We start from the raw sequence: 15320 nt of genomic DNA on the forward strand, positions 1-15320 counted from the left end.
TAAATTAATTGGAAGTGTATATTTCATCAAATTTCATTTCTCGTGAGATAATATTTTGATTATAGTTCGTTACTTTTGCATGCGTCACGGTTAAAAATATGGGTCCAATAATGTATTGAATTAATAGTTTGATTGATTGTTTGATAAATAAATATAGAATGTCGAATTCCTTTTGAATTTCAAAATATATCCAAAATTTTTACTTGAATAGCACGTGAATGAGTCAAAAAATAATCGCGCGAAGCGCGGCTTTCGTCGCTAGTAATTGTTTGGAAAATCCATAACTTTTATATGCCCCACGTACCTGCCGATAGCAAGGATAATTTAGCATCGGCAGAAAAAGATCTACCGCACATAAAAAAATGGTGTGTATATCTTGACATCACATTTTGTTGGGTAGCTCTTGGACTATTTGTATTATCTCGGTAATTAATCTCTATGGGAGGTTAGTGAACAAAAAAAAATCGAAGCGAAGCAACTTTTCCAATACCAATACCGGCTTAGAGCTTTCTTTCCCTTCGAATTAAATAAAAAAAATATTTTTATATTTCATAAAAACATTCAAAAATACTTACAATATATTTTACATTTCTGTTAACAATTCAGGAACAAAAACATGGAAGAATTTGAACGCTTATACCAGTCACTAAGAAATTACAGGAATAACTTACCAAAAACTCAATGCAAGGAACGTAGTCGATGTATTATGGTAGAACTGTTATTGGATGAATATAAAGAATATTTTACAAAAAGATATGAAACTCATTGTAGAAGTATGAACAGACGAATTATACGTTATGTAAATAGGGGTAATACCTTCAGAGAGCCAACATCAACTCCATTCCCAGTACTTTTTGTTGAAGATCACGTAGCACAACATTTTTTCATTTACAATATACACAAACGAATGAATAAGTGTGATTTGATAAAAATGTTATCGGATCATTCAATTAACGATGTTTCAATATCTATGTTTCGCTACTCGTTCGCAAAAGGATGTATGGCACGTATCTATTGCCACAATATGGAGACGGCTTGCCGTTTACAGGTAAAAGCCTTGATGAACAAGTTAGAGTGGAGTTTTTATAGCCAAAAAAAGTCAGTTGAAGTGGTTGGTTACGCTCGTGTTCGATTAGAATCTCAACAGCCTCATGAAAATATAAATATACAAGATTTATGCAATAACGATGAAATTATAACAGAAGAAACAAATAATTCCATATTATATGAAGGATTAATGAAAAATTTCGATATACTGTTCATTTTATCAAAGATCTTGTCATCTGTGGATTTCATACACTTTTACGAAGCTTTAAATCAGCCAGAAAAATTAATATTTAAGCGTATAAATGTGTCGTTGCACTTTGATTCTACATGGTTTGTGTACAAGTTCCAAGATGGTTTGAAAAAAATGCTTCAACATTCTAAAACGTTTAGATTTTCTAGTATATCAATTAGCCTATTATCAAATGTTGGTCCTCACATCGTAACAGCACTTTTGAAAAATCAGATTACGCTCGCTAAATCTAGAGGTAAACACGGAAAACTTCATTTGGATATCATTGATCTGTCCGGAGTTGATGCAACTAAAGAAATATTTACAATTTTAAGTGAATATTTTGAGATAAATACTCTGCGCATTTTAAAAGTTCGTGACAATTTGGAAAATGACTACAATATGTGTAATTTGAAACATTTGTATTTGAATAGTCAAAAAACAAGACTCCGGTTCTTGGAAAAACCATGTACTAAAAGTCTCCAAACCTTGTCAATAGTTAACTGCAATTCAGTTCTTATTAAATATTTGGTAAATTTTCTGTCTTACGAAAAAAAAAATGAGAATCTCTTGAAAGCTCTTTATGTGCAAGATTCGCATTGTATGGATGATGAGCACAGCATAAATGATTTGGTGCCACTAATATTTTCGGCCGAAAATAATGTAGAAATATTTAACTTGAAATATAGCGTAGAAACTAATGAAAATATTCCACTTATGAGAATACAAGTTACAAACCGCTTAACTGAGCTTGATGTCTCTAACAACATATGTCTTAAAGAATTCGTGCAAGTAATGATTGATAATGCGCCATCATTGAGAAAACTTAATATCATTGGACTAGATTCAGACCGTCGTCTAAACTTTTCAGCGCTAACAAAATTAATATCCTTGGATATTAGTTACGATTCCGAATTAGAGAATTCCCTATTGACTTTGAATAGTCAATTACTGGAAAAAATATTGATTGTAAATAAACGTGGAAAGAAGAAAACGAAGGTAATGAGGCTACCATATTTAAAAAGCATTATTGTTCATGGTACAAGGTTCCGGTTGATAGCAGTTAAATGTCGAATCTCAGATTACTTTATGAAAGAAGTTCGTACATTATTGCTAGGGCGACGCTCGAAGGTAGATATTACAGATGATACATACACCCTTACAATCGAAGAAATTGAGGACACATCAAATCATTAATAAAAATGGATAATCGGATCTAAAACGTTAGTAGTGGTATGAGTATGAAGTTTGTGAAGGGGTCGTCCTTGTTTTTACTTCATTCTCTGCTCTACTACTAATTAATCAACTGAATTGATCCGAACCAGTCCACACCGACTCTCTTGATTTGCCAAGTGGTAAATACTTTTATTTTTTATGACACATTCATCCGGAACATAAGACGACCTAATTGTTGTAATAATAAAATGTTATGGTCTTCATTTAATTAATTTCATTTCTAACTAACGTTCTTTTCCATAGATTCTATTAAATTGATATTGTCTAAGAAAAGTGTCATTTTTCAACATGAGAATTATTATTGACGTATAAAAATCGTCCTAATAAAGGGATCGACCTGAAACATTTACTATCTAAGTTACTCGATAAAAGCCTTTGTTTGCTTTATTATAGGTCAGAAGATTCGCATTGTATGGATGATGAGCACAGCATAAATGATTTGGTGCCACTAATATTTTCGGCCAAAAACAATGTAGAAATATTTAACTTGAAATATAGCGTAGAAACTATTGAAAATATTCCACTTATGAGAATACAAGTTACAAACCACTTAACTGAGCTTGATGTCTCTAACAACATATGTCTTAAAGAATTCGTGCAAGTAATGATTGATAATGCGCCATCATTGAGAAAACTTAATATCATTGGACTAGATTCAGACCGTCGTCTAAACTTTTCAGCGCTAACAAAATTAATATCCTTGGATATTAGTTACGATTCCGAATTAGAGAATTCCCTATTGACTTTGAATAGTCAATTACTGGAAAAAATATTGATTGTAAATAAACGTGGAAAGAAGAAAACGAAGGTAATGAGGCTACCATATTTAAAAAGCATTATTGTTCATGGTACAAGGTTCCGGTTGATAGCAGTTAAATGTCGAATCTCAGATTACTTTATGAAAGAAGTTCGTACATTATTGCTAGGGCGACGCTCGAAGGTAGATATTACAGATGATACATACACCCTTACAATCGAAGAAATTGAGGACACATCAAATCATTAATAAAAATGGATAATCGGATCTAAAACGTTAGTAGTGGTATGAGTATGAAGTTTGTGAAGGGGTCGTCCTTGTTTTTACTTCATTCTCTGCTCTACTACTAATTAATCAACTGAATTGATCCGAACCAGTCCACACCGACTCTCTTGGTTTGCCAAGTGGTAAATACTTTTATTTTTTATGACACATTCATCCGGAACATAAGACGACCTAATTGTTGTAATAATAAAATGTTAGGGTCTTCATTTAATTAATTTCATTTCTAACTAACGTTCTTTTCCGTAGATTCTATCAAATTGATATTGTCTAAGAAAAGTGTCATTTTTCAACATGAGAATTATTATTGACGTATAAAAATCGTCCTAATAAAGGGATCGACCTGAAACATTTACTATCTAAGTTACTCGATAAAAGCCTTTGTTTGCTTTATTATAGGTCAGAAAATTCTAATTCTCCGTCCAATACAGCCACGATTTACGTATCACCTTATTTAGACAAAAAAATCTACTTTACCACTTTGGGTGTTAAAGTAATAAGGGGAAATCGTTTTTGTAGATTTTGCTCTTATTTGTTAAGATCTCTAATCTACAATGAGCGGAACAGTTATTTGAAAAAGTTGATTCTTAGATTATTTTGAGTCAGTTTGAAAGAAAATAATTTAGAAAATAAAATTTTTTTTTCATATGTACTTAAAAATAAAACATCAACTTTTAAAAATCGGCTCTGCTTATTCACAGAAACGATGTTAAGAAAAACAGTGAGCTCTCCAAAAATGATTATCGTTCACACTAACGCACAAAACGCGTGAGAAAGTTAATATTTTCAAAAAATAAGTGGCTATACGTACATAATGCCTGTATTAGGCGCATAAATAAAACTTTTCGACATAAAATAAAGTAAACGAAAGCTACTACCGAGTACTACAAGATAAAAAAAGGGAGGCCAATAACTTAATATGGCGACTTTTATACTTCAATAAGGAGCATGTCCCTGTTAGCCCTGTCAACAATAAAAAAATATTTCAATTCATTATTAATGCTTTTTTTCATACAAGTTGTAATGTTTATTAAAGCATACTGATATTGTTGTATAACTAAATGACCAGATTTTATCGGGATTTATTAGACAAAGTGATGAAATATCTTCTTTAAATTATTCAAAGTTTAATGAATGTTTGTCAATAATGCAATATAAAATATGAACCAACTGAAAATGAAAATTGTAAAATTTTCTATTCATCCATTACGTGTCATAAGTTGTACATCATTATTGATAATTATAATCGTTATAATCTTTATTCATTTAATTTTTGAACTTACAGAGTGCAAAGATGACTCGTAAATACGTAATAATCGTTGACGAAAAAAGTAACAAAATTATCATACCTAGTCGCTGGCTTTCTTATGATAGAAAATCCTACAGTTTTCCTCCAAATAACGTATCAACAGCCGATATTAAACAAGCTATAGTAGATGATACTGATCCCGATGAAAATTACGTTGAGAAACCTCTCCAAAAAGTAGTGAAATTCTGTTGTAAGGATTAATATATCTATACACACACACACACACACACACACACACACACACACACGCGCGCGCGCGCGCGCGCGCACGGATTATTTCACTTCAACTCGCGGAGTCAAAAACTTTTTTTTTTTTTTTAAACGCCAATGTGTGCTACAGGTATTCTGATGTGTATGTACTAAAAATCCTATTTTTATTTTAAAAATATGAAAAAATATATAAAATATATAGAAAATATATAAAATAAACATACTTAAAAGACCTATAGCATGAATTAACATTATACAATAAAATTTTGGACTCCAGGAGTTGAAGTGAAATCACTTTTGTGTGTGTGTGTGTGTATATATATATATATATTGAAATATTTCAGTGGACTACCCAACTGCGGTGGAAGAGAAAAATTTACATGGAATTGAAAATGTAACGGACCCAAGTGATGCTGAAAATTTGAAAAGAACTAGAAAACGACGGAACAAGAAACGTTTGTCAAATGATTATGTAATCCCGAAGAAACGCAATCCTCTTGAAGAAGTAAATTACAATAGTGAATCAAATGATACTGATGGAAACGATGATTCTTTGCAACAAGATCCTTTAGCTATAGAGAAGTCTCCTTCGTATGCTACGTTGAACTTGGAAGGAATATCAGCGCAGGTCAATGTATTACAACCGAACAAATCGTCAGTATCTAATGTTGCAACCAAACAAATATCTTGTAATCAGTTTCAAGATTCAGATGTAGATGAAATTGAGGAGATGGGGAGGGAAACCGCACCAAGCTTACAAAAAATTTATGGTAATTAAATTTTCCTTAATATCAATCGTTAAAAAGTCTGTAGATTTCATATCAGCACTTGAATTTAACAGCTTATCGTGCTATCATCTTGGATTTTGTAATGGATAACACGAGTATATTTATGTATGGGTAGTTTTATGTAAAGTTAACGGATAAAATAGTATATTACGATACGTGGCCAGAAAGTTGGAGGCATCGCCTCGGGCGTCAAACCATACCGGCCAGGGTATCCAGCAATCTAGTCGAGTGTCGTATACTATTTTTCTTGTCGGCTGCTACTAGCCTATTCATCTATAGCGGCCGGTATCGAGTAGAAAACGTTTTTGATCCGTTAAGTTAACGTAAAATTATCTACATATATGTGCAAATCTCAGAAGTTGTTAATTTTTGGTCCCTCGCTTGTGTAGGAAAAACTAACATTTTTCCCATGTGCCAATAATTTTTTATTTCAAGTATAAAGCTCAAAGAAGTAGGTCGTATAAGTATAAAGTGAAATATTTGAAGTATTGTCGAATATAATAATCATAAAAGTAAAAAAAGATTGAAAAATAACATTTTAAATCTGTCACTCGAAAAAATTTTTATCTTGTCTATTTTATAACTAAGTGAACATTGAAAGTACAGTTTCATGGTTTGAGGTAATGAAAGAAGGACTAAAAACTAGTATTACTGTGAAGTTTCAAGACTGTGCCATCAAAATGGAGGATATGGCAACCTATAATACGACTGTCACTAATTACAAAAATTTCAAAATTTGGCGATTTCGATTCTGGAACCTTGAACATATTTTATACATGATATTTTATTACTAAAACTTGTTTTTCTCTTCAAGACAAGTCGTTCTAGCTTTTACAGAAGAGTGTGCTCACGATAATGAAAAAAATATACGACTATGTATAAAGCATACCATTTGTTTCCTGGAAAAAAAATTTATGATTTTTGAAGAGCACATCAACCTATTGAATTAAAAAAGGTTGATAATCTGTTCTGTATAAAAATGTTCCATAATAATTTCTACATTTTCTTTTTTTTTTCATCATTTTCATTAAAATCAAAAAGTTGTATATTTCATCCGATTCAGTTTTTACGTTCAAAATTGATTAAGATTTAAAAATTATGTTGATTATCATATCCACAAGGTTGAATGCACGTAAAAATGGGTATACGTTAATATTATTCCATTTTCCGTAAAATAAATAATTCAATAATTATATGCTACTTAATGAAAAAATCGCAGTCATTCATTTTTCAACAACTAGTTCTATTTATTACTTCCTGTATTACTTCCTGTTAGTAGGTTTTCTTTTTTTAACTATTAAAAAACAAAGTCATTTTTACGATTTTTTTAGGGTTTTTTATATGCTTATAAAGGAAACCAACATGATAGGGGCAAAAGTGTAACACATTTACATAAGGCTATCCCACAACCATGAAAATTCTTGAATAACTTCTTAATTTTGATTATCTACGTAATAAAGAATGAAATAATCTACTATAATTTTTTTTTGCGTGTAACTTTTTGAACATTTTTTAAAAACGAGGTACACCTACGAATTCTCGTTCCTGAAGCTTATCTTATAGCGAATAACCATAAAAAAAAAATGTGCCATCATTTTGGAAAAAAAAAATTTTTTTCATCAAATTGCAACAACTTGTGAGATTTTCCCATATGTATTCAAACTTTTAGGTTTAGTTTCGTAAATATTTTTAGGAATATTTTTTTTTTTTCGAAATCGCACGTTTTTAAAACATATAACTCATTTGATATTGGAGTTTCGTATTCATTATCCATCCTGTGTATAATGTATTCGTTAAATACTGATATGATAAATAGACGAAGTGTTTAATAAAACTTTTATTAATTTTACGTAGATATGCAGAAACTCATTCTTAGAAAAGTCAATTATCTTACCAAGAAGCAAGAAAGTAATGAAAAATTATTAAAAAATCAAAGAAGACAGTTTCAGGTTTCATCGAAACCTAATGTCCTTTCGCAAGATCATTTAAAAATGTTGAATGAACATTTTCCAATTGATGCAGATGTGAATAATGAAAAGAAAAAAATTGATAAAGTAGAAGCCCAATTACTACATAAAAAATTTGCAAAGGCTGTGGTGAGTATATGTGTGTGTGTGTGTATGTGTATGTATGTGAAATAGAAATTTCCGGATTCTAATTGCCTAATCATTATGTGTTATCGTCGGGATTAATTTTTCGTTATAAATATTGATTGGAAGAAAAATAATTCACAAGTATACAAATAATAGGTCATTTTCAGTTACAGAAGCGAGCTATAGTATTCCCGAAGGATTTTGGTGCGCTGAATCCAAATCTGGCCTCAGAATTATTCCATCACGTCCGGTTTTTAAGATATCCTAACCTAAGAGTGCAAAAAACACTGTTTTTTGACATATTTATGGTTATGTAGCATCGTAAATAAATTTTATCACAGAAAACTATTAAAAGCATCTTGAAATATAAATCTTCCCCTTTAAAATGCCGTTGAGTTTGCCCAAATATTTTTTTTTTCACCAAGATATCTCATATTGAAATTTTCATATTTATGAATTTCTCAAAATTCGAAAATCCACTAACCCATGAAGACCCAAGTGGATGATTTTCATTTACTCTTTTCAATTGATCTTTTGTCAGGAATAAAAGGATCTTTTGTTAGGAATTGATATTTCTGACGTACAATTGTCTGATCTTTCGTTCAAACTCGTGAATATCTTTTTTCAAAATTTTGGGAACCGCTATCTTGAACACCCAATCTTGAATTGAAAATTTTGAAATTCTAACTTCAGATTCATGATCAGCAACCCCAGAGACTCCCAAGTAATAATTTTCAAGTAAATTCACTGAACAGAAAAATTCCAGGAACAAACAGTTAATGGATTTTCGAATTTTGAGAAATTCATAAATATGAAAATTTCAAAATGAGATATCTTGGTGAAAAAACAAGATATTTGGGCAAATTCAACAGCATTTTAAAGGGGAAGATTTATATTTTAAGATGCTCTTAATAGTTTTCTGTGATAAAATTTATTTACGATGCTACATAACCATAAATATGTCAAAAAAACAGTGTTTTTTGCATTCTTAGGTTAGGATATCTTAAAAACCGGACGTGATGAAATAATTCTGAGGCCAGATTTGGATTAAGCGCACCAAAATCCTTCGGGAATACTAGAGCTCGCTTCTGTAATAAAATCTTGTATACCTGGTAATTGGTGAGTATAACGACGCCGTAAGGCAAGTGCAATGGTCCTCAAGGTCAAACTTAGTGCACGGTAATACAGGACGCCGATGAAGGCAACTATGCCTCATGGCCCGCATAGAGCGTAGGCAGATAACAACGCGAATAAATTGACTAGAGTCAATGGGTTGCAAGGGGAAAAAGGTAGAGGCAGGCGCGAATTATATTCATCGATATTTATGTTGTAACCTTAAAAGTGACCCCCTCACACCCCTTCCCAAGTACAATACACCTGTGTCAACGCTATTCTAATCGGCTTGTGTAGAATTTTTTCGTGCAGAATCTACAGGGCTCCTTCTAATCTTCAAAGCACTTTTCGATCTAGCCTTGAGTTCTTGCAACTATATGCACTCTTTATCGAACTTGGCGTGCTTTTTTTGGTCTTGGTGATTCAGTGTGCCTCCACTGGTACGATTGAGTCTTTGTTTCGACGCTATAACCATATAACCATGCTTCGTCACCTGTTATGACCCTTTTAAGGAAATCTGGATCGTCATTGACGTCATTCAACAGCACTTTAACGATGTTCATGCGACACTCTTTTTTGTCAAAATTTAGCAATTTCGGAACAAATTTCGCTGCCACACGTTTCATGCTCAAGTTATTGGTTATAATCGAATAGCACGAACCAATCGATATGCTTAGGTCTTCAGTATTTTCTCTAACGGTTATTCGGCGATTGGCCAATACTATTTTCTTCACCCCATTATTATTTTCGATTGTTGTTGACGTACTCGGGCGTCGGCACGCTCTTTGTCGTTTACATCTTCTCGGCCCTCTGAGAACATTTTGTACCAACGATATATATTACTTTGGTCTAAGGGAGCTTCGCCATATGGCGCAGTCAACATTCGACATGCTTCTGCGCACTTAATTTGGTATTTCACACAAAACTGAATACAGATTCTTTGATCCATTTTTTGGGATAGGTAAACTTCGCCAACGAGCCAAAACACATCAAAACTGCAAAACAGATGTCAAAAAACTAATTGAGCGCTCAAAATAGCCGACCTTGCCAGCATAAGTTAGGGACATGTGTACCAACATAACACCACAAAAAAAATCGAATATACGTAGTCCGCGGAAATTCTAAATTCGCGACACTTTGAAAAGACCAGCTCGTATGGTCCTGGCGCGTGTACCAACATAAGTAAATGGAAAAATCGATGATCGAATGTACGATAACCACAAAATTTAAAGTCACCTTAATTGGTTGAACATACATAGTAGATGCCGTGCAGCAGTGCAGCAACAGGAAGAGAGAAAACTTTATCGTTGAACGGTTCGATCTGTTTTGCATATTCCTACAGGATATCTCGAGATATGTAATAATAATAATAATAATTAATGACTCAATCATTGCATATGTCATAGGAATTTTGGATAAATGCTGCAATCAAGGAAATCAAATATTGCTCGACGTAAGTAGTTAAATATAGATTGCAGTGGTAGAAATTGTATTCATTAGTGTAACATTGGATATTTTCACTATCAGGTTTTCATAATACTTTGGCTACGACGATATAGTAACATACCTATCACTAATACAGATATAAGTACATCTCTTATATGAAAGACGTACATTTTTATTGACTAAAACCATAACTACGCAACTCAAAGATAATCTATAACTACCTAAACAATATACTCGATAAACATTCTTCTTGACAAATACCTTCTTACTGTGTCCCGTAATTTATTTATTATAACTATTTTATTTGTAGATTAATTAAATTAGGTAAAATACTATATTTGTAATCGATGGTTCTGTTAAATGGTATTCCATTTTCTGTTGATTTCCGTTTATAGGGAAATGGTACCTTTTATTCGATTTGGAAAGGGAACATGAAAGTTTGCACGATGGGAAAATAAGTTAGCAAAGTAAAAAAAACTTTATCCTCTTTAGACTGTATTTATTTTGTGTGTTGAGATATGCAACAGATTTTTAACACATACTATTATAAATGATGATTAATTTATTTATGGGCATCATAACTAGAGTTCTATTTGTATTGACAAAATGTTTACACATTATTATATTTGTATTGGTGTGATCATACCTGCATGTTTATTTTTTTGACTTTTTGGTAATGGTTATTTCTAAGATTGTAACAATTTTTGTTCGGCATTGAAACGTCACCACATTCCATAGCATGATTCATCATTATTATATATTTGTCCGTATACATTTTATTCAATTTAATGTTACGATTTGATACTATGATTTAAATTTGCTTAACCATGTAAAGATAAAAATATACTAAATTAATCATATGTTTGTTGTCTTTTGTTGAACGAAATTTCAGGTAGAACATCTTCAAGGAGCTGGAGGTGTCAATGTACATGACTTGATATACAACATGGTACCAAAGCTGATCAACGATGAGGTTTTACAAAACTATAGTTTCTACGGGAGAAAATCCAGGGGTGAAGAAAAGAATAAATGTTTCTCGGAACTTTACATCTGCAAATGCATTTACAGTAAGTTTTTTTGTATATATAAATGTAACGTAATTTAAAATCTATAATTTATTATAATTTTTAGCGGCCTCAAAGTTATCATTCCCTAAGGCTACGGACGACGATATAAAGAAATCGCTATGTAGTTTCTTGGATCAAGCCTCCACTAGATTCAAACGTAGTCAGTAAGTATCAAAAAACAAAATTATAGGTGTGTATGAGTTATGAATATAATTTATATAATTGTTGTAGAAAATCTAACCGGAAGTCTGACTCATTTATATTGCCACTACAATTGGATGGAACAGATGATGAATCTGATCATGCGTAGAGAAGAAAAATGACATACTTTTTCACTAAATTATTTTTGACTTATTATATAAATTACAAACTGTAAAAATCTATAACTATTACTTATAATAAAAGCAAAGGTCATTTTGGTGGACCTCATAATTTTCATTTAATTGTTGTGTATGTGTACATATAAATAATTATTCCTAAACGTTACCCACTCCTACCAATTTTTCTTTTTACATAAATATTCTAAAAATCACTATTTTAGTATCATATATTTTAATTATCCTAGGTTTTTATATCGTAAATTTCTTAATTATTTCTAAATAACATTTATATGACTTTTCAACTAAAGCTTTAGAAATAATACGGAAAAAATGCTGCGATTTTCATTGCGAAATTGATTCAATATTTGTAAAAACATTTTTAAATTATACCATAAAATTATTAATTTGTCATTACAAAAAACATCGTATTAGGTGTAACGTAAATAAATATTTAAAAATAATATAATGAAAAAATAAATATTTTCTTAATAAAGTTGACGTAACCACTAATTTAGAATTATTAAATGTTTCCTATAACATTTCTTTTGTTTATACACATATATAACTAAAAGTCACGAAGACATTGCAAGGTATAGTATAAATATTTCTGATAGTCAATTCTATACTGCGTCTTGAAAATGTCTATAATATTGGAAACTTTTCATCAATGTGATTTTTCTGCAATATTTCTGTGATTTTGCTTGCACGAATATTAAAATATTTCAACTGAAATATTTCTAGAAAAATTTATAAACATTTATAGAAAAATTGTAGCAATTTTTATAGCAATATTTCTAAAAGACGTTGACGCAATTTCACTGAAAAATTTCTAACAATATTGCGAATACTTTACTTGCAATATTTCTGTGATTTTGCTTGCACGAATATTAAAATATTTCAACTAAAATATTTCAACTGAAATATTTCAATATTCGTGCAAGCAAAATTAAAGAAATATTGCAAGTAAAGTATTCGCAATATTGTTAGAAATTTTTCAGTGAAATTGCGTCAACGTCTTTCAGAAATATTGCAAATAAAATTGCTGCAATTTTTCTATAAATGTTTCAGAAAGATTACATGTAAACCTTGCAGAAATATTGCAAGTACGGTTGCTGCAATGTTTCTAGAAATATTTTAGAAAGATTGAATGAAAACTTTGCAGAAATATTGTCAGAAACATTGCAGGAATTTTTCTAAAAATATTTTAGAAACATTCCATGGGAACCAGCAGAAATATTGCAAGAAAAGTTGCTGCAATTTTTCTATAAATGTTTCAGAAAGATTACATGTAAACTTTGCAGAAATATTGCAAGTACGGTTGCTGCAATGTTTCTAGAAATATTTTAGAAAGATTGCATGAAAACCTTGCAGAAATATTGTCAGAAAAATTGCAGGAATTTTTCTAAAAATATTTTAGAAACATTCCATGGGAACCAGCAGAAATATTTGAAGAAAACTTGCTGCAACGTTTCCAAAAATATTTTATAAAGGTTGCATGGAAACCCACAGAAATATTGCAAGAAAAGTTGCTGCAATTTTTCTATAAATGTTTCAGAAACATTCCATGGGAACCAGCAGAAATATTGCAAGAAAAGTTGCTGCAATTTTTCTATAAATGTTTTAGAAAGATTACATGTAAACCTTGCAGAAATATTGCAAGTACGGTTGCTGCAATGTTTCTAGAAATATTTTAGAAAGATTGCATGAAAACCTTGCAGAAATATTGTCAGAAAAATTGCAGGAATTTTTCTAAAAATATTTTAGAAACATTCTATGGGAACCAGCAGAAATATTTGAAGAAAACTTGCTGCAATGTTTCCAGAAATATTTTATAAAGGTTGCATGGAAATCCACAGAAATATTACAAGAAAAGTTGCTGCAATGTTTCTAGAAATATTTTAGAAAGATTGCATGAAAACCTTGCAGAAATATTGCGAAAAAAGTTGCTACAACCTTTCCTGCAATATTGCTGCAGCAACAATTTCGCGGACATAGCAATATTTTAGAAATATTTCAGTGAAGGCTTGCAGAAATATTGCAAGAACGGTTGCTGCAATGTTTCTAGAAATATTTTAGGAAGATTGCATGAAAACCTTGCAGAAATATTGCGAAAAAAGTTGCTACAACCTTTCCTGCAATATTGCTGCAGCAACAATTTCGCGGACATAGCAATATTTTAGAAATATTTCAGTGAAGGCTTGCAGAAATATTGCAAGAACGGTTGCTGCAATGTTTCTAGAAATATTTTAGGAAGATTGCATGAAAACCTTGCAGAAATATTGCGAAAAAAGTTGCTACAACCTTTCCTGCAACATTGCTGCAGCCACAATTTCGCGGACATAGCAATATTTTAGAAATATTTCAATGCAAGCTTGCAGAAATGTTTCAAACCTTTCATGAAACATTGCAGCAATATTGCAGCAATATTGCATGCTGTGTGGGAGGTTACTAGTTTATCCGATATACCGAAAACTATACAAGTCCGCGCAAGGTTTATTAGATTATCCGATATTTCGTAAATATTACAAGTCCGCGAGATGGTTATTAGTTTATCCGATATGCCGAAAATTATACAAGTCCGCGAGAAAGTTATTAGTTTATCCGATTTGCCGAAAACTATACAAGTCCGCGAGAGGGTTGTTAGTTTATCTAATATGCCGAAACTTACAAGTCCGCGCGAGGTTTATTAGATTATCCGATATTTCGTAAATATTACAAGTCCGCGAGATGGTTATTAGTTTATCCGATATGCCGAAAATTATACAAGTCCGCGAGAAGGTTATTAGTTTATCCGATTTGCCGAAAACTATACAAGTCCGCGAGAGGGTTGTTAGTTTATCTAATATGCCGAAACTTACAAGTCCGCGCGAGGTTTATTAGATTATCCGATATTTCGTAAATATTACAAGTCCGCGAGAAGGTTATTAGTTTATCCGATTTGCCGAAAACTATACAAGTCCGCGTGAAGGTTATTAGTTTATCCGATATGCCGAAAACTATACAAGTCCGCGAGAGGGTTATTAGTTTATCCAACATGCCGAAAATTATACAAGTCCGCGAGAAGGTTATTAGTTTATCCGATTTGCCGAAACTTATACAAGTCCGCGAGAAGGTTATTAGTTTATCCGATTTGCCGAAAACTATACAAGTCCGCGCGAGGTTTATTAGATTATCCGATATTTCGTAAATATTACAAGTCCGCGAGAAGGTTATTAGTTTATCCGATATACCGAAAACTATACAAGTCCGCGTGAGGTTTATTAGATTATCCGATATTTCGTAAATATTACAAGTCCGCGAGATGGTTATTAGTTTATCCGATATGCCGAAAATTATACAAGTCCGCGCGAGGTTTATTAGATTATCCGATTTGCCGAAAACTGTACAAGTCCGCGAGAAGGTTATTAGTTTATCCGATATGCC

The 15320-nt window shown here is 31.7% G+C and overlaps 1 protein-coding gene across 1 annotated transcript; it reads left to right on the forward strand.

The window, feature by feature from the left end:
- The first annotated feature begins 615 nt into the window (after positions 1-615).
- Positions 616-11887, forward strand: LOC131667306 (uncharacterized). The gene is made up of 10 exons (XM_058940668.1): positions 616-2631; positions 2906-3676; positions 4837-5050; positions 5415-5840; positions 7713-7954; positions 10327-10378; positions 10471-10517; positions 11403-11577; positions 11642-11741; positions 11809-11887. Exons 3-10 carry the CDS (start codon positions 4846-4848, stop codon positions 11885-11887), a joined length of 1326 nt encoding a protein of 441 aa, XP_058796651.1. The 5' UTR covers positions 616-2631; positions 2906-3676; positions 4837-4845.
- Positions 11888-15320: the final 3433 nt, after the last annotated feature.

This window comes from Phymastichus coffea, unplaced genomic scaffold, assembly GCF_024137745.1.
Source record: "Phymastichus coffea isolate CEN01 unplaced genomic scaffold, Cenicafe_Pcof_1.1 PCOF00064, whole genome shotgun sequence".
NCBI classification, from domain to species: domain Eukaryota; kingdom Metazoa; phylum Arthropoda; class Insecta; order Hymenoptera; family Eulophidae; genus Phymastichus; species Phymastichus coffea.

Bases quoted from the DNA above. Each gene is read 5' to 3' on its own strand.
- LOC131667306 (XM_058940668.1), top strand. From the start codon at position 4,846: ATGACTCGTAAATACGTAATAATCGTTGACGAAAAAAGTAACAAAATT. The intron at 11,578-11,641 runs GTAAGTTTTTTT...TATAATTTTTAG, and splicing joins CATCTGCAAATGCATTTACA to CGGCCTCAAAGTTATCATTC. The intron at 11,742-11,808 runs GTAAGTATCAAA...TAATTGTTGTAG, and splicing joins ACTAGATTCAAACGTAGTCA to AAAATCTAACCGGAAGTCTG.